This window comes from Corvus cornix, chromosome Z (assembly GCF_000738735.6).
Source record: "Corvus cornix cornix isolate S_Up_H32 chromosome Z, ASM73873v5, whole genome shotgun sequence".
Classification (NCBI taxonomy): Eukaryota; Metazoa; Chordata; class Aves; order Passeriformes; family Corvidae; genus Corvus; species Corvus cornix.
In genome coordinates this window covers 13,115,745-13,141,515 of record NC_046357.1, presented here as the reverse complement: position 1 = coordinate 13,141,515, position 25,771 = coordinate 13,115,745, and the positions used below count along the sequence as shown (strand labels likewise).

Here is a 25,771-nt window from a genome sequence, read left to right as displayed (position 1 = left end):
GTTTGTGTTTAATTGACTTTCCAGATACTGTGTGGAATTTGTAACAAATTTTCATGATCTGTGAAGAATGTGGCGTTTCATTCTTCATCCTAAATTTCTGTGCCCTTTTGAAAGAAGTGATGTATTGTTTGTCATCGCCAGATTTGGTGATGGTGTCCTGGAGCTTAAGATCCTTAGGTTTGAAAATGGAGCATCTTAAGAAGTTTTGATGTTCCGGAATAAAGTTACACAGTGCCCTCAGTGGGTGTTTTGATGTAAAGATGGTCTCATGGTACACCATTAGAGTGATGTGTCTTTATCCAGCCTGTAGTGCACATCATCATCAGCAGAAGGTAGTTACTCTTGTGGTGTAACCTGCAGATGTGCTGACTACTACTTTTGAGCCACAAGTTAGCATTTGGTTAGCATTTGGTACAGCTGCTGAATTGGCGTCCTTGCAGCAGTGCTGGTGGATGCTTTACTCCTTCAGTTTAGCAAGAGGTATTTCTTAAAAGACTGCCTCTATAAACAAGCTAAATATGTCAACCAACCTTTGCTTTCTAGAACATCTAGAATATTCCAGAAATATTGTAATTTTGGGTGCAGAGGGAAACATTTTTCACTACTTAGCAGTATTTGGTTTTGCTGGTCATCAGACTGAATCAGCCGGTGCCACATTGTCTTGTGGCAATTCACAACAAGTAAAAATAGTATCACAAGTCTCTCATGTCCCATCTAACTGTTCAGTTTAGAACTGCTAGAGTTCCATGGCCAGACATTGTTGCTCCTGTTGCAACAAGCAGCAGCAGTTGCTATTTTGAGTTCACCCACATCACTAAAACTGTTAATAGGCATCTGCTCAAGTAACGAGAGCAGTCTGTTGGCTAATACGTGAACACACTTGGAAGTCAGGTGTGCCCATGTGTTAGGATGACTTCATGCACACTTTTATGCTGCTTGCCTGGGCTGCTGCTCTAGAGCAAAGGCTAAGTGACATGTGTGATGAAACCAGACCTTGCTGTAGCGGGTCCAGCCACTGTCATAAATTGCACTGATTCACTTATTCCTTACTTATCTAGCCCTGATAACTTGTGTACGCCTCTCCCCAAAATCAAGGGCAGTCTGAACATAATTGCTGTTTTGGTACTACTGCTGTCTACTGGCTGGAGACAAGGTTGACCGCAAAGGATTTTTCAGATACCTAAAATTTAGATACGCAGCTCTAAGAGCACAACAGTCTAAATCCATGACAGTCTGGTTTCCTCTGTTTTGAAGCCAAGCCTTAAGGGCATAATTCAAGGCAACCAACAGGAGCTGTCCTATATTTTGTGCAAGATAAGCAAGGAAAATTATCCTTCTCTTCAGTTCCCAGAAGCTGCTCTTAGCTACAGTTTTTGAGGAGGAGAAAAAGGATGTCTTTTTAATGGGAATTAGTCAGTTGTATTTGTATCTCAATTCACAAGATGTGGTAACTGCTCTTGGATTGGAGATGAGGGTAAAATCAGGGATGGACTGAGTATTTTTCTCATCCCTTTCTAAAGGAAATCTTTAATATATTGTAGTTTAGAACTGAAGATGTCTTGGGGTAAGGAAGACTGCGCTTCTCTGTAACCTCATTGTTAGCATAAAAAAAATAAAGAGTGGGAAGAGTAGGAAGTCTTCAAGGTGTGTGTGAGACATAGGAATTACACAACACTTCTCCAGCAGTAAGGCTGGAGAAACTCTGTGCTGGAATGAAGACAATGAAGGAAATTTCACTGATGTACTGAAGCTTTCTAGGCTTTCCTGCAGTGGCTGAACTGAAAATGAGTATAACTACTGATATTCAAGTGTATTTCTTGGTGTCCCTGCCAAAGGGCATTGCTTTGGTGCTTGAATGACACCATGCTTGTGGAAGAGATGGCCCTGCTCCCTCTTTTTTCACATCTACTCTTCTCATTTTGAGGGTATCTGACCCTGCAGTGAGCCAGGTCAAGCACAAGAAATGATGTAAAATTACTCTGTGGAGTGAGTGTCAGCTGGGTAACTCCCTGCTCTGTGTTACTGTAGGGTCAGCCCTGAGAGGAATGGTGGAAGTAGGAGGAACAGCAGGCCGTCCCTTCCTCCAGCTGTTGCTTGGTTTAGCTACATTGTCAGATCACACCCTGAGAATATTGGCCCAAAAGCACAAAGGTGGGCATGCCAGCAGAGGAGTTGCAGGAACACACAAGTAAATAAGGCTGCTAATTTAAATATTTAGCAGAATTTGTACAGTCCACAGCTGAGAGATAAGAGTATGACTCTTAGATGGAAAAGAGACTCCTCACTTCATGCTCTTGCTGCATTGCTGTATCTCACCTGATTTACTGTGTGTGAAGCCAGCCCCATTAACTGGAGAATCCTTTGTCCTTGACACACTTAATCGCTGTGAAATCCTTCCTGGGGGTGACTGTTGCCATGTGAACACGTGTATTTGGAGAGAAGGAATGGGATTTATCGCTCTGTCACAAATGACTATTGTCAAAGTATGATGTGTAGTCACAGGAGGATGCTTGTAGACTGGGAATCTGTGAGCAGGGTGCCTGGGTGGGAGCAAATGCCAAGACTGGAAGCTAAGCAGTGGATGTGCACACTTAAAGAATGTGTAGGCAACAGAAACCACAATCATGTCTTGACAAAGCAACAAGTCTCTTCTGTCTGAGGAGCTGTATTTTCTCCACTCTCCTCAGCTCTTGCTTCTCGTTATCCAACTCAAAACCTGCCATTAAACACATAAAAGCTGACCACCTAAAAGGATGACCATTTTAATTGTTGATAGAGGCTATCAAATGTAACACTTGAGAAAGTTGCTACCAGGAACTATCATTTCAGAGTTGAATTTGTTTACAGACAGTCCACAGTTTATTCGCACAGTGAAGAATGAATGTCTCTACCCAGTAAGACAGAAGTTCTTCATTGTTTCTGCTTAGAAAAGCAGATTTTGAAAAATTCCAATTAAAAATATGGCTACTGATGTGTTATTAGGTCTCTAATACTTGAGATTGGAGTGTTTTCTGTAGTAACTTGTCAGTTTGTGTCCTGACTTCAAAAGCATCTAGAATCTTAAACAGTGGCAAAGTGGATTTTCAAATGTGTGAAGATTAATCCTGTCTAAACATGTTTTGCCTACTGCTTATATATGACAAGATGCTCGTCAACATTTTTAGGCACCTACACACATTTAAGTATCTAGCTCTTTGATACGAGGATTATGTAAGTGTTTAAGTGGTTTGTTTAGGTAGATTGGCTTTTAACCATGTTCTGGGTTACCCTAGAAAAGGCAGCTTTTCTGAAGGCTCTGATGGTTTGGATTGTTTTCAGTGTCTTGTCTATAGGAAAAACTGAAAAGTTTTAGGACCCTTTTCTGTGGGTATTGAAGATCAGCTGAAAAACACGTTTGACAATTGCTATCTTGTCGAATGGGACGAGAAGGTTAGAATTGCGATTTGTTTCCAAATACCTTCAATACTAAATAATTAAAATAGTAGAGTGTCTTTTGAAATTGAAAATTGACTGTGCAGTTCAGCAGAAAAGGTACCTATTGTCAGAATCAGAGCCAAGACAGGCGGGGATTTCCCAATGCTAATTACCAGCTCTAACTTCTGGTATTTCTGGAAATGCCCATTTGTTGTACTATTATGCGGGGGTTGAGAAGTTTGCAGTTCTAATAAAAATTTCTGCTTTCTGGCCTTTGCTGTAATCATTGTTCCATAAATCTCAAAGTGATGAGGCAGTTAGGTATGTTGTAGTGTAAAATCTCAATCTTAATCTGGACTCTATGCTAATTAAGCCTTGGCATTTCTTTTTAATGCCAAATGTTCGAAGTAGTGAGTTTCCATTTAGCAGTTTTTAAAGTATGAAAAGCTAAGTTACTTGGGGGTCTGGAATGGAAAGATTGCTGGGATACATTCAGTGGAAACCTGTGTTGGTGTGTGCTCTGGGCTGAATGTGTGAGAGAACAAAACTTGGGTGGGGCAACTTGAAAAGTAATAAAGCAGGATCTCCTGCAAACAGCCCTTAAATTGCTCTGTCCACTGAAAACTACAATTAACCTAAAAAGGAGCATGGGATTGAAATTTGCGGTATCTGCTTTGTACATAGATACTTTCAGGGTAATTGTGACAAAGAAACCCCCACATACAAAGGTCACTCTGTCAGAAAAGTGAAATGACTGTTGTTTGACAAATGTGCACAATTATTTAGAAAACGAACTACTGAAGCTTGCTTTTATTTCAGTGCCTTGCTTTTATTGTGTGTTGGATTGAATCAGCCTGAAACACATCATCACGACTGTAGCTTTTGCTCAGTTTATTGTGTTCTTCAGTAGTAATCTTTGGTTCCACTATACAGTGTGTGATGGAAGGCTTGATCTCTGGCGTGTACGGACTGCCCTCAACCACCTCTTCTTGGGAATGGAAAATTAAACCTTCTCTCCCTCTTGAAACAGGTGCTGTGGCTCCTGATTCTCCCTCCCTCTGTTAGGAGTCAAGGGTTTTACCTTCCACCCCATGTTCTGCTATTTGGCTTCATGCCTCTGGTTCTGGACAGCATAAGACTCTGCTCTACTCAGCTTGCTCTGCTTTGTCCAGGAAAGAAATTAAATGTGTTCTGTGTATATTAGAATAAGACCTGCTGCCTCTTCCAGTTAGTCCAGTGTGAACCTCTTGCCATCAGGTAGTGTATTTTCTTTACTATTGACAATAGGAATGTCCTCAGAGAACTTATAAAATTATCTTATCCAGGGGAACTGTAATTCTGGTGTACAGGAGCCCCCTGTGAGGGGGCCAATATCAGCCCATAAGTTATGTAGCATCTCTTTTAATAGTGAAAAGGAAATGTAATGAAGAAGACAAGTGAAGACTGACCAATAAGGGTATGGGAAAACAGAAGGGAAGCAAGAAGGTCTGAAAGGGATGAGAAAGGAGGGACAGTTGAAGGGTCAGAGTTACTATTTTGGTAACTGTTCTGTGAGAAGAAAAGCAACTGGGCTCCTGTGGGTTGCCTGTTGATCATCTGTCTCTAGATGGGAAAGTACGAAAAGTGTTTAAGACTAAATACTTGCAGATATTCTGTAAACAACCTGCTGCATCTCCAAATATTTGAGACAGAAAGGAAAGGAAATCGGTTAAATGAGAACTGTGCTCTGGTGTTTGGAATTACAGTAGACAAACCTGGATGGGAGTTAGTTTACTTTGAATAAACACATGGTTACTTCCTAAAACAGGATTATGAAATGGGAGGGAGTAGGAAGAACAAAGGCAAATTGGCATATACAAACTGGAAAAAACTAGTATTTTTAAATATATGGGTAACAAGAAAGGAATCTTTTTGTGTAGAAACATTTCTTTTGTGTCCCTTTAAAGGGAGCACAGAAGTTTCCAAGGCCTGAGTTTGGAAGAGTTGGAAAAATGCAATTGTAATTTTTTTATTTTTATTGTTTATATATTTAGTTTATATGTTTGTTTATATTTAGTAAGAATTAAATGTAAAGTAGAATAAATTTTAAAATTATAAATGAGCAGTCTGTGTGTCCTTACTGTGGTACACTATATCCCCTCTTCCTTTTTGGCATTGCTCATGCCTGATCTGATATGTCCAGCTGTTGAAGTTGTCTGTTAAGATTCATGTAAAGGAGAGGATTTTAAGGAATGGCCCAGTCTTTATGTTTGAAGGCTTTTGTCTTGTTTTTTGTTGTTAGTAAAGACAATTTGCTGTGAATATCTGCTGTAATATTACCTGGTGAATATAACACCCATATGATTTATTTTAGGGGAGATTTGAGCCTTTTCATTCTGTGCTTATACTTTGGTAGACTGTGAATAGTACAAGCAGACCACAAATGCTAGGGAGTTAGTCAGGCTGAAAGAGGTGTGTTGTTTACCTGATTACAGCAATGTGTTCTAGTGCAATTCTTCAAGAAGCTGTTCTGATTGTGTGTAGTCCAGGCAAATCCCCAGCACTAGGGGATTTTTTGCTTTTTTTGATTTTTTGCCCTTTTTTGCTTCCTTGCACATTGTCACACTTGAGGAGTACGAATATATGTCATATGTGTTCTAAATATCTGTGAAGCTAAAGCATGGAGTAGAATTGGTGTCAGTGGCTATTCTTCCCAGGAAATGGAAAGTGTGGACTTGTGTAGCTGTACTGACACTTGAAAACCTATTTATTGAGCTATTTTTCCTACTTTAGGACCTAAATTATCTAGACAAAGCTGCAGCCTTAAGCTTTTAAAAATACTGTTAACATGTGGTAGCAAAAGCCATCACAATTGAATGTGTTTTAACTACAGCTTCAAGTTGTCTTAATTTCTTAGACTCACAGTTTATATCCACATTTATTGTTACTACAGGTACTATCTCTTCCTGTATTGAGGTTGTTATGTGGACTTAATATTTACCTTCAAATATTTTGAGGTAGAAAACTCTTTAAGTGGTGTTCTTATTCCACGTGACACTAGTGCTACTTTATACGATTTGGATTTTAAGAGGTGGCATAGTATAATTAACAGAACATAATCTGAAACTTCAGCTAAATTTACTCCTGTATAGCTGTCTGAGGACTCTCATTCCCCAGATGTGCTGTGTGTGTATGTCTCGGATGAAATACACAGCTAACTGTCCAGAGCACTTGCATTGACTTGATTGCAATGATAAAAGCAAAGGTATTTTAATAACTTTGCAAATGATGTGGTTACCGATGCGTGTGTATGTGTCTGACATACCTGTGTGGCTCAGTTCATGGGTGCTTACCTCTTTCCTTTCATCTTTGCTTCTTTGCTGTGTGTGGTGGAAACTTCTTAGGAGTCTCACAAACTTGGCTAACCTGTCTGCTTATCCAGAGCCTGAAACAGGGCCCTTTGAAGTCAGAAGAAAGATTTCAGTCTGCTTGGCTGACCATTGAATCAAGAATGAAAACCAAAATTCTGGCTCCATGGATGCATATGGTGGGCTCCAGTGAGGGATGGATTTCCCCTCAATGCAGCATAAGAATACACTTGGATATTGAAGATGCTCAGATTGGCATGTTATCCAACAGTAGCTTCTTTTTGGGGTCTAGAGGAGGTTGAGTTTTCATTATGTAATGATAATCCTCCAGCTTTTTTTTTCCTTTGGGATTGCTTATGATATGATGTGATACTGTTTGACAGGACAATGGCAACCCATTACATCTAGTTTCAATCTATCCTCTTTTAGTTTCAAACTGTAACCCTTTGTCTTATTGTCTGGAGAAAAAGTCCCTTTCCATTGTTGTGTACTAGCCCCCTTAAAGTATGAAAACGCCACAATAAACTATTCTGGAGCCTTCTCTTCTTCAGGCTGAGCAACCCCAGCTCTCTCAGCTTGTCCTCAAAGGGGAGGTGGTCCAGCCCTTTGACCTCTAGTGGGTCCCTGTCCTTCCCATGCTGGGACCCCAGAGCTGGATGCAGTGCTCCAGGTGGGTCTCAGCAGAGCGGAGCAGAGGGGCACAATCCCCTCCCTCCCCTGCTGCCCACGGGGCTCTGGGTGCAGCCCAGGACACGTTTGGCTCTCTGGGCTGTGAGTGCCATGGCTGGGGCATGTCCAGCCTCTCACCCACAGCACCCCCAAGTCCTTCTGGGCAGGGCTGCTCTGGGTCTGTTCATGCCCAGCCTGTGCTGATACCGGGGGTTGCCCTGACCCAGGTGCAGCACTTATCCTTCTGAACCTCAAGAGGTTCCCACAGTCCCACTTCTCGAGCTTGTTCAGGTCCCTCTGGATGGCATCAGGTCAAGCATACCTCTCAGCTTGGTGTCATCTGCAAATTTGCTGAGAGTGCACTGGATTGCACTGGCTGTGTCACAGATGAAGACATTGAGCAGTACTGGTCCCAGTAAAGGCCTCTGAGGGACACCACGCATCACTGATCTCCATCTGGACATTGAGACATTGATGAATACCTCCTGCATGCGGCCATCCAGCCAATTCGTTATCTACTAATCAGTCTATCAAAGTCATGCCTCTGCAGTTTAGAGAGTAGAATGCTGGGAGAGGCCATGTGTTAATCATATTATTTCTATGTGCTTATCAGGGTAAGAAGCAGGACACTTTTCTTTAATTCCTCCAGCTGTGGCTAAGGGAACTGAGCAGCATACCACGTGCTTATGCCTTACGTTTTTGAGAAGGACTGCAAGTTCAAGCTGTCTTGGAGTGTATTACTGGCACAGTAAAAGCATACTTAAGGATGGGATATTCGTGGATTTCTTTTTGACCACCCTGTTGTATTCCTGTCCCACTTGGTACAAACAGCCTGTTGCTGTCTATTTTCCTGGATTTGTCCCACAACTGTCACCCATCCTGCATCAAAGTGTGATAAATGCAGCAAGCAGCAGTTGTGCATCCCTGCAGCCCTGGTGTGGCAGATAGGGCTGGGCATGTGAAGTGCTGCACAGCAAGAAGCTGCCCTAGGCTTCATGCTGGGCAGCAGTTTTTTTCCAGTAGTGAATACCACTTCTTAATGCATATGTTGTTTGCTTGTAAACTTGGAGTTGCTCAGTGTGTTTTGGTTTTGTGATTTGCAGTGTAGGTTCCTTGTGTGCAAGCCAGGTCTCGTTTCAGCTGGATTGCTGTGCTGGTTATTAAGCATGTTGTGCACTCGAGAGGAAGGTTGTGTTTCCACGTGTTTGTGAGGAACACTTGCTCAGATTAATGTCACAGCAAAAAGTTCTTGAAAGTTTCCGGTGGTGATGCACTGCAGCTATCTCCGTTTACTCAGATGATGGTAAGATGCATGAGGTCACATGTAGGCTCTTAGTTTTTTAGGTTTGTGAGTAATTTCCTTAGAGGGTAATTTAAGGGAAAAAATGTAATTTACTTTAATTTATATTGCTTTCTAAACTGTGATATAGTGAATGGGATGGGACAAACCTGAGCAGTGTGGGGAAAATGGCTACAGGTAAGTTTCTTCTGTTGAAGAGTGGCCACGTTTCTGTTAAATGGCCTAGGATTTTGGGATAATGTATGATATGTTTTCTCTCATTTTTATATGTGGATGCTTGCTCAGTCATTACACATGAGGTGGTAAACACCAAAGCTTCTTTATTATTTTCTTCTTTTAATTTAAGCTAGCTGGGGGAGCATGGGACCCCCTCCTTTGGCCATAGAAGTTTGTGTCAAGACTCTTCTCATTCACTCATTCTCACCTTGCATAGTTTTCGGCAAATGAGCAACTATGGCTGCTGTTTCAATCTGTAAAATACACAGTATCTACTTCATTTAGACTTGCTTAGTTGGAGGGAAGGCACCCAGTCCAGTCTGAGAATTTCTGATGCAAAACAGAAGAACATGAAGCATGAAGTGTTCTTCAGAGACTGGGAAGGCGAGTTTAGTAAATTAACTTGTAGCTGAAATGTATTTGTCATTTTTAGTGTTTTTCTTCTGCTAGCATAAGAATGTAATTATTATGCCATGGAACTCCGTACAGGGGAGCTTCCATGCCTGGAATTTAGATTTATAATCTGCTTCCTCCCACTTCCAAGTCCAAAGTATCCTGATATGTTTAGGTGAAGATCAAGTCACTTTATGATTTACTCTTGAAATGCTAAGTTGCCTGTTTGCTGCAGTGGTGGTTGGGGTTGTGTCTCCCTATAAGTGAACAAAAAAAAGTCTGCTATCTGGAAATTGTACATAAATACTATTTAATGACAAATTTCTTCCTGCTCTTTGGCAGTAGCAATTCTTCCACTCATTTTCCTCTCCCGTCTCCTGGATAACTCCCATAGGTTTAATAACTGTGGCTGGGGCAGAATTTTAATTTTCTTAAATTTATGTTTGTCTTTTAAACACTAATAGTTTTTCTGATGTTTGGGTCCCCTCCTCCCACCCTCCACTGGTCTGTAAATTACCTTAGCGGTGCTCAGTATCTTCAGTTTTATGAACGTAGGATTGTTTTTGCTCTGTACACACAGCAAAGACAATTAGAAAATTACATTCTTTGACATAAGAAAAACGGTCTTGTATGTGGTACATGCACTGAAGGTGGCTGTAAACAAACTTAGTACCATCTGATTTGGGGGGGGTGTGTGTGAATGGATGCTGTAAATCTTGCCATTGGAATTCATTTAAGCTGCTAGTTGAACAGCATGAGAACTGCCAGTGCAGTGCAGTAAAGGAAGGAAAGGTCAGAAGATTGGAAAAAGGGCTCTACCCCTCATCTTTTAATGCAATTCTTTGCAGTCCTGTGCAGGGACTTATTATCCCACTTTCACACCTTAAAAATAAGGGAGAGGTGTGGAAAAATGTTTAAATGGGGTAATTGTTGTGGATAGAATAGTAATTCTGCAGTGCTCAAATACTGTGGAAACATGGGGACTGTGTAAATTCTCTTTAAGGAGAGACAAGCAGTTTCTACCACGCCCAGATGAACAACTTTCTGAGCTGTACATAGCTTGAGTCTCACCAGACTGTTCTGACTTTGGTATGTCAGCTGGCTGTGGTTGTAAACCTCCGTCTCTTGATTCTCCCCCAGTTTAAACTCAGTGGGTAGCTGGTGTTGCACACTGCTGGAGATCTGTCCTGCTTTGCAGGGCACTTGAGTTTGTCTCAAATGTGTGTAATAGGACTGCATGAGGGTTCCATTAGTAAGATTCAGAGGGGTGACTTTAAATAGAGAAGCTGTAAATGGCCCTGATGATAGTCTCCTTTAATCATTGTTTCTGAGAAGCTGAGACCTGATTTTATCATGACAAGGTGATAAAAACTTTGTAGGACCACATCTTCTACATTTTAGTAGTTCAGTTGTAGGATTACTCACAGTTTTTGTCAGTGCATGATCATGGTCTGACCTAGAACATGTCTCCTCCTCCTGTTTCCAGTGTGTGTGTGGGATTTTGGATGAATTGTCAGTTTTCACACACAGCTGAAATGCATCTTCTTTTCAAGTATGTTTGAGTAATCCATAGTGATTAGGCAAAACAAGTAGGAAAGAATGTGATCTTGCTATATGCCATGATTGTAATGACCCCCATTTGAAATAAATCAGTTGTTTGTCAGAAGACTTATGTCTGCATAAGCACACGACATTGCTGCAGACAGGAAGTGCCCTAGTCTGTTGACCTCGTCTCCCAGGGAAAATCAAAAGTTCTCATTAAATTAAAATAAAAAATAACAAAACCAAGAAAAACTCCCCCAACTTGTCTTAGTGGAAGATGAAGGCAATAATATGTATAACCTCTTTCTTTTCTGTTGTTTATGAATGTGCAATCTGATATTTAAATTGCTTTTAAAACCTTTTTAATGCAGCTGAAAGGAGTGAGGTCAGATATATTTTCTTAGTGTTATGTTACACTCCACAAGGGTGAACAGAAAATGGTTTAAAGGAATGCCAAGAAGCCCCTATTCCCTAACCAATTCCCTTGTCTTCTCTTAACCAGCTTTATTTCACATTGCACGCTTCAGCTGCTGTGAGCATTTCTGGGTTGAGTATAGGGGCAGGTTTCACTGTGTTCTTAAGTTACAACATCCAAGTTCCTTTGCCTGCAATTTAAAGAAGAAAAGTGTCTGGATTTTAAATACAACTGTATACAGACCAAGCATGCTGAAACAGAGATCTTGCTGTATGCATTTCTGATCTGTTAGAAATGGTAGGTGTGCTATGCTATTAGCACTATTAATGTGAGAAGAATATTCATCACAATTTCCAATTATTACCCCTGTTCTCAGGAATTTGGATGTGAATTTATGCAGTACTATCCCCATTTGTTGACTTTATTTCTTTATTTCTTGAATTCTAATTCTTCTGTTTCTAGATAGGTTTTCTTCAAAGCAGCCTTTTTTTTTTTCTTTTTTTTTTTCTGTCTCCAGGTCTAGGTATAGAAAATTGAAAAAAACTTACAGATTACCAAATCCGTGCTCTTACAAACTATCAACCTCCCATCCCCCAAGAAACCCCAAAAAAAACCCACCAAAACCCCAAACCCAGATTCAGATGTTTCAATATTACACACTAACTAAAATGTTTAAGACTGTTTATACCTCTTTGCTGGTTTTGCTTGTCACCTAGAATATCTAGTTAAGTAACACAAATGAACATCTTGTAGAAAATGAATTTTGGAAGCAGGTATTTCAAAGAGCTGCAGGGGAAGTAGCCTGTTTTCTGGAGATGCAGTGATCTGTATGCAGCATGAACTTGGGCTTCCTGCTATTCGTGGGTAAGTCCCTTCCTCTGTGGGGAAGGTTACTTGCTCTAGAGTAAGTCACCGCTTTCTGAGGCTTTGAACAGATGTAGTGGAGGCTCTCCTAACACCTGGTTTCTGGTCTAAAAGCTCATAGATCTTTTCGTACCTGAGCTGGCTGATTCTAGGGGTGCATTTGGTGGTTGGTTAATAGGGCAAAGCTTGCAAACGTTGACAATGTTTGCCAGAGTGCTGCCACAATGAACATGCAAGGCTAGACCAGAAATGAACCAAATTCCTTCACAGAGTGTGTGTGATGTGGATTTTTTTATGGTCTTGTCTCTTCATGAGTCATTTCAAACACATATGTGTTAAATGTAAGTTCCAAAACTAATCTACTGCTTATCTTAATACGTCCTTAAATAGTCACATCAGGTACTATCCTGGGCTCTTTCAAACTTGGATATCAAGCCAGGATGTCTAAAGTATGACAAAACTAGATAAGCTGACCAGTAGCATTGGTACACGACCAGGAGTTTAAACTTACTGATCTTCAGCTCCTGTCCTGTTAGGAATATGCAGTTGCAGCTTCTGGATGCAGTGATTTGGCTTTCCAGGGTTCAGCAGCTTTGCTGACCACCAGGCTTAGGTGATCTCTTGTGACAGTGTTTACAGAAGTCAGAAATATTTGCACAACAGTAATTATTAAAGAGGACTAGGAGCTGTGGTTATGAAATCCATCACCCATAACAATAATTAACATTGAATGGTTGTGTAGAAGGCATGGAGTATGCTAAGAATCTACAATCTGGACTGAGTGCCTGCTACATGAGATCAAAACCGTGGTTGTTGAACACTGTAACTTACTAAACATGGGGACAGGACCTTATAATGAAATTAGAGGGTCTTCTCTAGTCTTTCTGACACTTGTAATTCTAGACTTAATTGGGTTTTTCCATGCAATTAATCCTTATCAAATGTGTGATTTGTTGTAGCTTGGGGTTGTAAGGGAAGACTCAAAATCATAGAACTTCTGGTGTCACACCCCCTCCCTCAGCCTGCATTTCTGGGCAGTTTTCTGTCTGTTCCTGGACTCTTTTGGTAGGGGAAGGCACCAGCAGAGGAAACAGCCTACCATATTTCTTTTTCCTTCAGGAGTACTCTGGCCAAATCAGCAAGACCTCTGCTGGATCTTTAACGCTACTTGCTTCCTGCAGGGGTGGGGAGGTCACCTCAGTCTCCCTTTGTGGGAAAAGGGTTAAGACATTTGAGATTGCCTACCACTGCTGAGCCCTGGAGAAAAGTTCTTGGTTGGAAGCAAAACAAACAAAAAAACTGGAGGAAAAGAGAATATGTCTATTGACATGGAGTCTGAGTTTTATTTGAAATAGAAAAATAGGAGCTTGCACTGACATGAATCATCATCATCATCCATGTTCTGTTTCTTGTTTTCAGCTGATAGTGGGTGGAGTTCAAAAGTATTTCAAGCTAAACTAACTTCAGAAGACACCAGCCTGGGAGTGAGTTACTATCGGCCTGGGCCTCTATTGTCCTCCTACAGCTTTGAGGATCTTTTTGGCGTTTCTTCATGTGGCTTTTTCACACTGCCCTTGAGGCACTGTGCTTACCAGTACATCTTAGTTGTTGTTACTGCTATAATGAAAAGCATCGCTGCTAAGCCCTGCCTTCTTCCCTCTTTCCATATCCCTTTGCTGTTCCCAGAAGCTTATTGTGTGTCTGTCTGTACCACAGAGAGCTTGTACTGGGCCAGGATCTTGCTATGCTTAATGCTGTTATTTTTATCTTCCCTTCTTGTCTTTCCAGTTTGAGGGGTTCTTCTTTTATGAGGTTTTGTTCTGAAATGAAAGCCACATTTCCTGCTTATAAAAGTACCAAATGCAGATGATCCTACCTTAAAAGAGACACCGTGCTTGTTTGTGGAGCCGAGGGTACAGCGTAATTTGTGCTATGCAGACATTCCGAACATTAATAAATTCCAATCACCCAAGTCGATGAAAGACACACATTATCTGTTTCTGGCAAGAATTATATTGCATCTAATTAGGCCCAACTTTAGAACATAGCATTTCATGAGGAAAGTTAATTACAATGCTCTTAGTCTTTGTTACAAGAAAGCAGTGCTGGGGAAAATCAGCAGTTAAAGTTAATTTGTGTTCTCTTACTTAATACTTAACTGTCTCAGTCTTTTAGTATGTAAGCTTGTCAGAGCTGCCATGCACAGCAGTTTCTGGGGAGAATGTTATTTCAGCTGATGAGAATGACAGAGAGAGAATCTTATTTCTAGTAGTGGAAATCAGCGTAGTGTTCATGCAGTTCTCCCTCCTCAATGACTCAATACAGAAAGTGCTTTTAAGGGAGTTAATCAATTAACTTTTTTTGTAAGTAAGGTGAGGGCCGGAGCTGCTGCCATTGGTGTTAAAAAGTTCTATTTGTAATCTTTCTTACCTTCCTTCTTGATCCCACAATTTAAACCTCCTTTCTGAGCAAAAATTTATGTTGCAAATGTGACCACATACCCTGCAGAAGTTGTAAGAAAGTAAAGTGACCCATTTAGGAAACATCTTAAGAGCGTTTGCAGTGTTTCTTGTGATTGGGCAGAATCAGTCTTAGATTCCTTAGATTGCACAAGGTCCTTTGTGAGAAGCAGAGCTAGTGAAGTGTGGCCTCCCTGCATGGCTGTTTTGTACTCCTCCACTTTATCAGAGTACCTGTGGTTTTCCCACTCTAGCCTTCACTGTCTGCTGCTTCTGCTCTTTCTCTGGCATCTGTGCAGAGGCAACTCTCTGCCATCACTCTCTCCAGTATCCCCCAAGTGCTTGCCTGGCATCACACAGTGTCTGCTGGGGCTGTTCCAAATTGCTGAAGCAGGTAGCTGTGTGGCATTTGACAGATCAAACACAACAGCTGAGCTCATGCTGCAGCCTTTGGTGGAAACACAGTATTATTCTTGTCAATATAATCAGTTTTTCATGAAACTTGCATGAGCTTATTTATCTTGGAGACTGCTTTCTAGCTTTCAGTAATCTTGGAGTAGGTATACTGGTATAGAATGATTGCATAAACCCCTGGGCAGGTTGGGGGAAAGGAAATGGCACTGAATTAAATTTTATTTCTAGAGAAGCAATTCTGGAACAGGAACAGGACCCTCAAACCTGTATTGCTGAGTTTGCTAAAACCAGCTTTATCAAGGGCTGAAGGTTTCTCTTGGTCACAAAGTAGTGCTAACAGAAAGCCACCAGCTGGGCCTTGTTTTTGAAGCTGACAATTTATATTTAAGAATAGGGATGTGATTTCTTCCTGTGCTAAATAAACTTGTTAGGAGATCTGATTCAACTCCATAAAATAGTTGGAATTATGAAAGTAGTGTTGCATTGAACTTGTTTAATAAAGCTACTTAACATGGTTGTTTTGAAGACTGTCTTGATTTCATCAAGCATCTGGCTATACTTGCAATTTGAGAATAATTAAGGGTAGATTTTTTTCTCTAGTGCTTTGTGCAATGGCACTTTCAACCCTGATGGAAACGTTAGGATTGAACTCTGACACACATCTGCCTGCACTGTTTCTAATAAAATAAGTAGACCTCTGCCTTTTGCAACATTACAATTTTTTTCCTACGTGATATCATGTATGTTACGTTGGTAGGATCATGTGTGTTACGCTGATAGGTGTAACCTCTTGTCAAAGAACAGTCATATTCTGTCACTGTCTGACATTGTTTTGAGAACTTTAACAGTACAACTTGCATCCTGTTTCTTGCTACTTTTACACTGTTGATTCAGACAAGAAATGAAAGAGAATAAGATATTTTGTCATTATCATAATTTTGCTTTTTTGTATGGTATAAATTTTCCAGCTTCACTCTTTAGAGGTTATTGACTCTAGCATGTCTGATGATGAATGTAGAGGAATGCTGTCTGCCTGGTGCCTGTCTGTCCATGTTGCTGCCTCCTCAAACCTGTCAGGGTGGCAGAGGTTTTAGGGGAGGAAGCTATTGAGATGCCTTGTCTCAGGAGACTTTGCCTAAAATCTGGCAGTCATTAGATAATTTTCATGCAAAACCTGCATCTTCTGTACAGGAGATACATACAGCATTCTCCCTGTTTTTCTCATTTCTTCCCATGAGCCTGTTACCTGGACAAGGTGCTGTAACCCAGTGAACAGTCAAGACGTATTACTGTGATAGCAAATCTGTCTGACAGATTCTTGCATCTCAGACAAAACACAAGTGAGGGGTGGACTAATTCTGCGATACAGGTTCTGTGGTATAGCTTGGGAGATGCTCTTTCTTTGAGAAAGAACTCTTCATGGTCTTATTTGACTTTGCTTAGCTTCCCCTCTGTCTTCTGAGACCAGCAGGCAAGATGATCCACTGTAGGGAGCATCTACACTGGTATTTGCTTGTCGCCTAGAACATCCAGTTAAGTAACACAAACAAACATCTTGTAGAAAAGAAATTTTGGAAGCAGGTATTTCAAAGAGCACAGATGTAATGACTTCCGTAATCTTTCTCTCTTAAGCACACACATGAATCTAAGTGCAAAAAAGGATTGTTTGGAGTAGATGAACTAAAAGAGTTGTGGGATCAGGTTATTGAGACAGTGAGATTTTGCCCTCTTCTGTGGGGAGTTGTTGGGACTTGTAGCAAAATGCATCAAACCACAGACTGCATAGCTTTGAGGAAAATAATACATAGTTGTGATACCATCTCATTTGAGCCGTACTGTTTCTGCTTGTGGTGTTTCAATGGTGCAGTTGTTTTGTGAGCCTGGGATGCTCTCTGGAAGGATACAGGGCCAGCAATTGCCCATCGAGTCATCTATGGCAGAGCAAAGACTGCAGCAGGAAAGTATGTTGGAAAAGCAAGTCTTGAAAACTTGCATTCAGTGGTAAAAATGGGACTTTTCAGTTCTGCCCTTTGTAAAACACAAGCAGTCAGTGGCCTCTTCATTAGTACACTTAAATGCCTGATGCAGAACATGGCAGAGACCTTATTGCACATATCTCTTTTTCCTTCATTGCTTGTAAGCTGGGTTGGGTTTGCAAGAAATAGCTCCAGTTCCCATTGTCATCTGAAATATGAACTCTGCTTTACATTCCTGACCTGTAACAGAGCTATTTCAAAAACATGCTTTTTCTCCTCCAAAACAGCATGTGTTGAATTATAATGGCCCATCCTGCAATGCAGACATTTTAATTTTCAACAGGCATGAACGTCTGCAAGGAGGTGAAAGTTCAGGGTGAGGGGGGAAGGCTAACTCAGAAAATATGAACAGAAATATGTTCCATTCCCAACCCTCTGTTCTTCAGAGCATTCTCACCAAAAGAAATTAAAACCAGAAAGAATTTTAAAAGGATTTTTATCTTGAGAAGAACTTGATGCCTGTTTGAGGTTTGGAATGTAAGTCATGGGTAAAAAGCCATCTTATTTTTGTGTACAACTTCACAATATTTAGATGGTGGAGAGAAAATGCACCTTTCAAGTCTAAAAATAGATCTGTAATTATGCATAATATGTAAAGATAACTGACTGTCTTGCTTAGCCTTGGCATTTTGGCCTATAGGAAGGGCAACCTTCTGCAACCAGTGTTTTCCTTTGAAAACATTTGACATTCTTCACACCTTGTAAAGCATGTTGTCTACAAGTTGTGTGCACGCTATTGAGCTGGTTAATTTAGGCTCCTGATGTATCTGCTGCTCACTGCTCGCCTGGCTGTGCTCCAAGCAGAAGATGAGCGGTTTGCCTAGTGGGAGAGAAGTTCTTGCTGGTGTGGTGTGGTTGAAGATTTTTGTAGCTCAGGGACTGAGCATCATGAGAGGTAGCTGCAGTGGTAAGTGAGGTATCAATTTTACTTCTGGTAAAACATAAGGGTTGAGGGTTTGAGAGAGAAGTTGGGGGTAAGTAGCTAAAGAGCTTAAACTGTGGTGGTGGATTGACTTTTGTAGAGTTCTGTAAATGTCTGCTTGACTTCCTGAGAGAAGGGAAACTTCAAGTCAGTTTTTTGCAAAAGCAAATCCACTGCATGAATGCTGTGTGTCAGTAGGGCAGAGGAGATGGCACAGATCACTCGTTCCTCCTTAGGCAGTCTTGTGGAGCAGGAGGGTGTTACAAGTGCTAACATAATAGGGAACATATCTCAGCTGAAAGGATGTAGAAACCCTGTCTGACAACACTGTGGACAGAATTAAAGTGAGGCAGTGGAGCTGTCTGTTTTCCTAAAGCCTGATTTATGAAGGAATTCACTTCTGACAATTTGGTGATAAACATTGTGTTTCTTAAAAAAAGAAAAAAAGTGCAAGCATCACATATGCTTTGATTTGTGAGTAGGTGAGCTGCACAGGTGCAGTAAGAAAAGGTAGAAACCTAAATATGGATACATGTGTCTGTTCAGAAGAAATGCTAAAATAGGAGGAAATTGTTAAATCAATGCAATGAATTCTAAACATATGATATTTTCCTTGTGGCCAGCCTGTAGCTTTTGTTGACCCTGTTACTCTGGCTTATTGATTATCCCTGAGATGTACGTGTGCCTTAATAATGGGTGAAAATTGGGTTCAAATTCCCTGTGGCAGTTTTAAAATATATATGTGTAAATGTGTGCTTTTTTCTTTTTAATTGAGTGGTTATAAACGTTCCTGTGTCTGTGTTCATAGATTGATTGTGAAGTGAATAGTTTGCAAATAGTTAATCTTTTTACTTTGTTGAAGCCCAGCTGACCTAGCAGTGTGGAAGACGGGTAAGTACAGAGCATACAGCTCAGTCTGGCTGACTGTGGAAAAGGTCCCCGGGATAACACTCTGCATCCTCCCACCTAAACAGTTAAGGAAACTGGAATGCTTAACCGTGCAAATCAGATACAATTGTACTATCTGAATGGATTCTTTGCCTTTTTTTTCAGCTGTTGGTGCAAGAAATGCTCTTTTGTGCTGTCTTCAGAAAACAGAACAAAAGTATTCTTGAATACTGTGCATCATCGTAGATGTGTTGAACTCCTGCTTTATAGATCCTTCCAGTTCCCCTGTGACTGTGTTTATTGTGGAACTCCACAGTTTATTTCCCAGATACAAATGATTTTAGGTTCAGTTTAGAAGGGGCAATTTCAAGATGAGTCTGCTCTTCTGTTGTTTTAAAAGTCAACATGAGTATTTGTTCCATCATGTGTCCCAAAACACCGGTTCTCCATTCCAGAGATTGTATTAAACCAATGAAATCATTGGTACATTTTCTACATTTGGTGGGGAGAAAGTCTACTTAAATGAATAATTTTGGTATGATACTTACTTGTTGTCTGTACAATCCCTAACAAAAGCAAACAAACAAAGAAAACCCCCTGTGTGTACAGAAGCCTTCTGTCACACCATGGCAATAATACTCACCTATATAGTAGGATCTGGACACAATTATTTTCTCCTTTATTTCATGTTGAAATTCTAGCTATGCTGGGAGAGTAGTTGAAGTATGAACTAATTTGGTGGTTCTGTTCTTTGCTGTCCTTGTGTTTTGCTCAAGCACATAGAAATTGACTGACTGTATGCAAAAGAGAGAAAAATTTTGGTAAAATACATCTTGTGAGTTCTGCCAGAGCTGTCTGGGAGTGGTCTCCAAGGTAACCAGGCTTTTCCTGACATAACTCAGTAGCTGTATCTAAAATAAGTGCTGGTAGTGGCTGCCTGGGTGCAGTAGCAAGAAACGTCGGTTTTTATTGAGCGCAAGTAATTAGCTCTCTGTTTTTGTTCCAGTGTTTTCTGTAGAAATCATCCATGTGAGACAGGCTCTGCCACCTCTCTTAAAGTGTTCAGAATTCACTCCCAAGCTGCCAAGGTCAGAAGAGACCGTGTCTTGAAATGTGGTTAACTTCTTGGGTTGAGAATAAATCTTTTCTCTGCTTGTCTCCACAGTGATTGCTCTTTCAGCCAGCTGAAAAGCAGAATCGACTTGGTTTGGTGGGAGGTGCATGTACAGACAGAGAAGTACATAATGAAGCCTGGAGTTTTGCAGGCTAATAATATACTTCTTAATCATTTTTGATGGCTTAAAAGTAATAAAAGTGTTGCACTACAGCACCTGACTTCTAGTTCTGCTTACATGCAAGGATTATTTTTATTGGCTTTTTTATTGCATGTTCCGATCCCATGCAAACAGTGTATCAGGATCATAAACAACATAGTATGTCATTTTGGACTTTACACTGAAATTTTATCGTTTCTGTTTGCAAAATTGTGACGTCTCTTCAAATAGCAGTGGCATGACTGGCTGTAGTGCTTGAGGTAACTTAGAGCATGTATAGTGTGTCAGGATGTATGGACTGTGTTGATAAAGCTCAGTTAGACTGGCTGTCATCCACTTTCCACTTCAGTTTTCCTGTCTGACATTAAATGTTTGGAAAACTTTTTGCATAGGCATAGAAATAAAAGAATGACACATTCTAAAATAAAACAAAGCTAAGGAAGTGGCTAGCTACCCATGAAGCTCAATATTAATCTAAAACTTCTACTTCCAAATAATGTAATATTCTCAGAATGTTTCTCATTTGCCAGGATGTTTGCTGCCTTCATTAAAAAACAAAACAAAACAAGACCCTCAAAATAACTCAAAAAACTCCACACCAAAACAAACCAAAACAATCTACCAAAACAAAACTAAATTCGAAATGGTGGAATTCTCCTTCCCTCATTTATACCTGATGTTTATTCTTTCTTTTAATTTACAGCGTGAAAGCTTATATTGCAGAAAAGTTCTTTTTAATATGCCATGGAGGCCGCAGGTAACCACTGAGCAATCACGTCTTGTTCAATCACGAGCATTTGCCTAAAAGAAAGTGGTACTGGGGATGGCCAGGCTGTAGTGAGCGTAGCAGCCCGGTTTTACAAGGGGGAGCACAATAAAACCAGTTCAGTGGCTGGGCAGGCATTCAGCTAGCAGCCTGAGGCAACGTGTTGTGTCAGGGACCGAGTACAAAGCCTTGGACAGCTGCAGCACAGAGGTTTAATTTATAGTGACGTTGCAGGGTGCGTGCCAAAACTTTCCTCATTCCTAAGGAAACACTTTCCAGTGCATAATCGTTCAGCCTTGTGGAGTTCTTTAGAGATGCTGAAGAGCATTTTGAGCCTTTTTTTCTCAAGCAGTAGCAATGTTCTCTGGTGAGATTATGAAGGAATTATCTGTTCACACTTTACTGTAATTTCCATAGTCACTACAGTAATATTACTCCCAGATTTTGCTAATAGCAGGGTCTTCACTGTAACCTCTTCTGGAAGAGTAACAGGAGGTTGATTTCACTTTCTTAGCTTTGTCAGCCTCTTCCCATTCAAATAACATACCAGGCCAAAATCTTTAGAATTTGATTTCTCAGAAGTAATTGAAGGGCTATTGTGAAATACTATGCAGAGCTTTCCAAATAGTCCTTGATTTTTCTTTTTTTCCTTAGAGCAGTGAAGATTTTTAGAAGGATGAAACAAAACTGAAATGTGGTAATTGATAATTCAAAAGTTTTAAAACATATTCTTTTACTTGCACGAGGGTTCTTGAAAGCTTCCTTTTCAAATCCATATTTAGGTACATGAATAAGATATTTAGCTTTCAAAATAGCAGGTTCAACAAATAATTCAATAATGGGATGTGCATAGCATAATATATCTTTAATATAAATTATGGTAGTCCACTGAAGTTGTGTCCTTTCATAGCAAAGAGGTGTCCTCAGGCCATGTCAGAATGACCTTTTTAATCCATGCTGAGGTTTTTATTCAAACCGTGAATTAAATTGTGGCTGTAGCCTGTCCTCAGTTTAGACTTCATCCCTTGACTCAAGTTAAAATCTCTTGCCAGAAGATTATAGAAATTGGTGGCTGGGGCCTGAAAAGACCATACAATCAGCTTTCTGCCTCAGTGGTTAAGGCAGCATCGCCAAATCTGGTAGCTTTGAACCATTTTTGCTCTGCTGTCTTTTAAAAAATATTGGTCTGGTGATACAGAGCTGATATGTTGAATTCAAGATTGCTGCTTTGCTTTTCTTTGTTGTCTTCAGATACTTGAGAAAGAGCAAAGAGATCTGTACAGACCTATTGTGTAGAGGTTGCTTCAGCACAGGGGCTCCTTGCTTAGGACTGTGCTTGTTGGTGAAGTGAAGCACACGAGTGGTAGCAATTCCGAATTTTTTTCTTTCTACTTTCCATCTTTCACTAATGAAGAAAAGCAGTGTTGTCATGTGTAGTTAGCCGCTGGTTGAGGACAGTATTTTTAGCCTGACTTGGTCCTCGTGCCTATCAGGCTGTACAGACACCAATATGTTGTTGGTTTCTGTTCTGCAGAGCAGGAGAGGGAATAGAGGCTGTGGCACAAAAAAACAATGGAGCTGAGCAAATTTCTGTTCTGTTACAAACAGAATAGTCAGTTTGAGGGTCCCTAGTCTTTTGTTTCCAGCAGTGCCTTTTGGGGCATATCTAGGGTAGAGCCAGCACTGAGCAAGTGTGTATGACACTTCTCCTTAATACTTTCCTACTTGTTTAGTATTTTCAGCTCAAACAGTTTCCTGCACGTGGAAACTCTTCCAAACCTGTAGCAAAGCTTTCTGCCTAATGTTTGATCAGTCGCTCCCTGAACCCACATAAACCTATTGTCTGCAAGATCCTTGGAAAGGACTTCCACAAGTCTGGTATTGTCTATCTGTTGTTTTACTGTGACCTGGTCCCACCTTCACGTGATGGTCTCTCTTCTGTGCTGTAATAGTTGATCCCTGTCCATCCCCCATATCACTGGTTTTTGTCATCTTTGTGTCCCCCTTAGTTTAACTAGGCTGAGGTACCCTAGCCTAGTTGATCTCCATACAAGCGTTGTGTCATCTTTGCCCTTCTGAAACTTTTCCAGCTCTAACACAATTTTAGAGGAAGAGACCAATACTGCACGTTGGTGAATACAGTCCATAGTTGTTCTGTTTCTTTCTTTATGCCTTACCTGATGATTCCCAGCACTTTGATTTCATATGAATTGGACCGGGAGTCAGGAAACCAGGGTACTTTTCCTGGTTCTCTAGTGTGGTCTGTTGGCTTCTTGGTTTCTGCTGATACCTAGTTTCTTTCTAAACTACTTTGTTGGTGTGGTTAAGTGTACACACTGTTACAGAAAAAGGATACTCGGTGTGTGCTCAGGCTGACAGGCTCCAGTCTGTTTTGCAGAGCAAAGTATTATAACTTGGGGGCAATTTTAACATCGTGTTTTTTAGAAAGACTTGGAGTAGTTAACACCTCAGTCAGTTCCCAGTAATTTTTCCTTGCTGGTTTTGTCACCATGAGAAATACAACTGTTCCTGCTTGTGATTTTTCTTCAGTTTTCATGCTAGAATCAATTTATTTTTCTGGGAGCCTGCCTTGAGTTGTGGGTGGATTTAAACCACCTACAATAAAAAGTGGAGGTTTTTTTAAATATAACTCTTAGACATTACATGCTTAATTAAGGAATCTCTGCATACCTTCTTAAATGGCACCCTGACTACAATGAGGACCAGAGTGATAACAACGTGCTTAATGGTTGCCATTAATTCCAAGGGATTATGTGAAACTGAGATATTGATGGCTTCTGTTACGCATGTGTTACTAATTAATGAATTGAAGAGTACTTTACCTCTTACAGTTGATTACTCTGATTTTCTTCTCAGCAGCATTTTTCCATTCAGTGTTTACGTAATGCAGAAAATTACATCCTTTGCCACTTAGTGATGTGCATTCTGAATTTGTGTATTCTTTTCTCTTTCCCAGATATTTTAAAAGGTAAGCTTCTTTTGGTTTCCAAATAGTCCTTTAAACTCTTTTCCAAGAAGCTTCATGCTATTAAGTGTGAAGTAGTAATAAACCACAGGTTGCTTTCAAAGTTTATAAAGGCAAACTTTTTTAAAGCTGCATTGCTGCAGAAAGGTGTAACAACTTGTTCATTTTACCTGTTTAGTTTGTAATGATAGTGGCTGATGCTTTAATGTAGCTTTTAAGAGCAATACCCATTTCTTTTCCAAGAGAAGGCTTAAGAATATTTATCTTGGAGTCTTCTAGAAAACCCTGCTTATTTGTGTAATACCTTTTTAAAACAGCTAGCCAGATGGATCCAGGGAACGCTTGTGCGTGTCACATATGTCTAACGCCTTTCCTTCTCCTGGGACCAAACTGCATTACATCATATTTTATGATTACAAGACAGAATTTTGGTGGAACGTAGCCATATGGTTGAGTCATCTGTTCTCTTCAGTTTTGGAAGGATTATACTAGCATCTTCAAAAGATTGTTAAATTTATTGGCTTTTTTTAACCCATAAAATTTGGAAACCTTCTGCTCTCTCTGGCAATGAAAACAATCTCAATTTCAGCTTATTTATATAATCTTTTGTAGTTATTAACGGAATCTGTTAAGGATGCTGTTACAGGGTGAAAAAATAGGATACTTGTATGTTATTCTGGTTTTTCTATCTCATGGGATGCGAGGGAACCCCTAAGATATGTGATGTGGTTTCCTGAAAGAAACCAAAAAACCAACAAATGCACATTCTTTGCATTTTTGTCACGACCTATAAAGCTCTTAGGGGTTATCTCTTCTTCCATGAAGACTTAAAACCTGTTACAAATCCTCGCCCTTCTTCTGCTCCTCCAACCTTTCACATGAATTATTGAAAAGCATGTTTTGAAAAAAGATGAGAATTATCTCACCACTGATTGGCCATTTGCTCGTGGGACCATGTCTGAATTCAGCAGTTACTCAAAGTTGTTATGTTAGATGCACTCCACAGAACCCAACATAGCCCTGGTGTGCAGTCTCAGTCTTTGAAATGAGTTTAAAATGATCCTAATGGGGAGCATGACTGGGGGTATTGGTCAGGTCACTCTTGCTTGTAAGCATCATGGGGAAAATGTTTTTTAAGATTCATGATATTACTAGGGATTTCTCTCTCATGTCAGCCCCTCCAAGAACTGTGATGCAATGGTTATAGGTGTAAGAGGGATGTTTTTGATGATGGGAAAGGGGCTGGTAGCACAGCCAGCCCACTCACTTTTCCTGAGGTTGTGTGCTCTTTCTCTGGAGAGACTCTGGGCACTGGACTGCCCTTCAGGATTTTGTGCTTTGTGCATCTTTTTATTACAGATTTTTAATTTGCAGTAGCTTTGTGCTGGGGAAGTTGAAAATCTCTGGGTTGTTGAGCTGCTGAGCTCTGTTACAGAAAACGTGTGTTCATCTTGTGAAGAAATCAGAATATAAGCTAGACAACCTGCAGCAGGGTGTCTCGATACAGCAGCAACGGTATTCCTTAGAGGGAAAGGACAGGCAAACCAGTGGCAGCACTTATCTTGATAATGAAAGAGTATCTTGACGATTGTGACATGAAATATAGTCCAGTCGAGGACTACTTAGTAGGAGCCAAGTGAATCTTTAATTAAAACAAAAAAGCAGATACTCGTTTGTATCTCTTGTCATCTTGTGTGAGCAATCCTAGTGCATTTGGTGAGGTGCAGGGTATCCAAATTAGCTAAAGCACTGCAATGAGAGGACTGAGTGTTCTAGTAAATCACACATTATTGATAAGAATATTCAGATGAGAACAGACAGGTTATTGATGTGCAGACTGGTCCATTAATAGTGAGCTGTGGTGGT

The 25,771-nt window shown here is 40.4% G+C and overlaps 1 protein-coding gene across 6 annotated transcripts in view; it reads left to right on the top strand.

Moving 5' to 3' along the window:
* RAI14 (retinoic acid induced 14) overlaps nt 1-25,771 on the top strand; it is an 86,969-nt gene that overhangs the window by 11,572 nt on the left and 49,626 nt on the right. Inside the window, exon 1 of one of the 6 annotated variants that reach the window (XM_019283425.3) lies at nt 8,623-8,733. The exons of the other annotated variants lie outside the window; for them this stretch is intronic. Coding sequence (XP_019138970.3) covers nt 8,728-8,733 — 6 coding nt within the window. The 5' untranslated portion in view covers nt 8,623-8,727. Of the gene's footprint in view, nt 1-8,622; nt 8,734-25,771 lie in introns of those variants that run through there. 6 annotated transcript variants of the gene reach the window in all.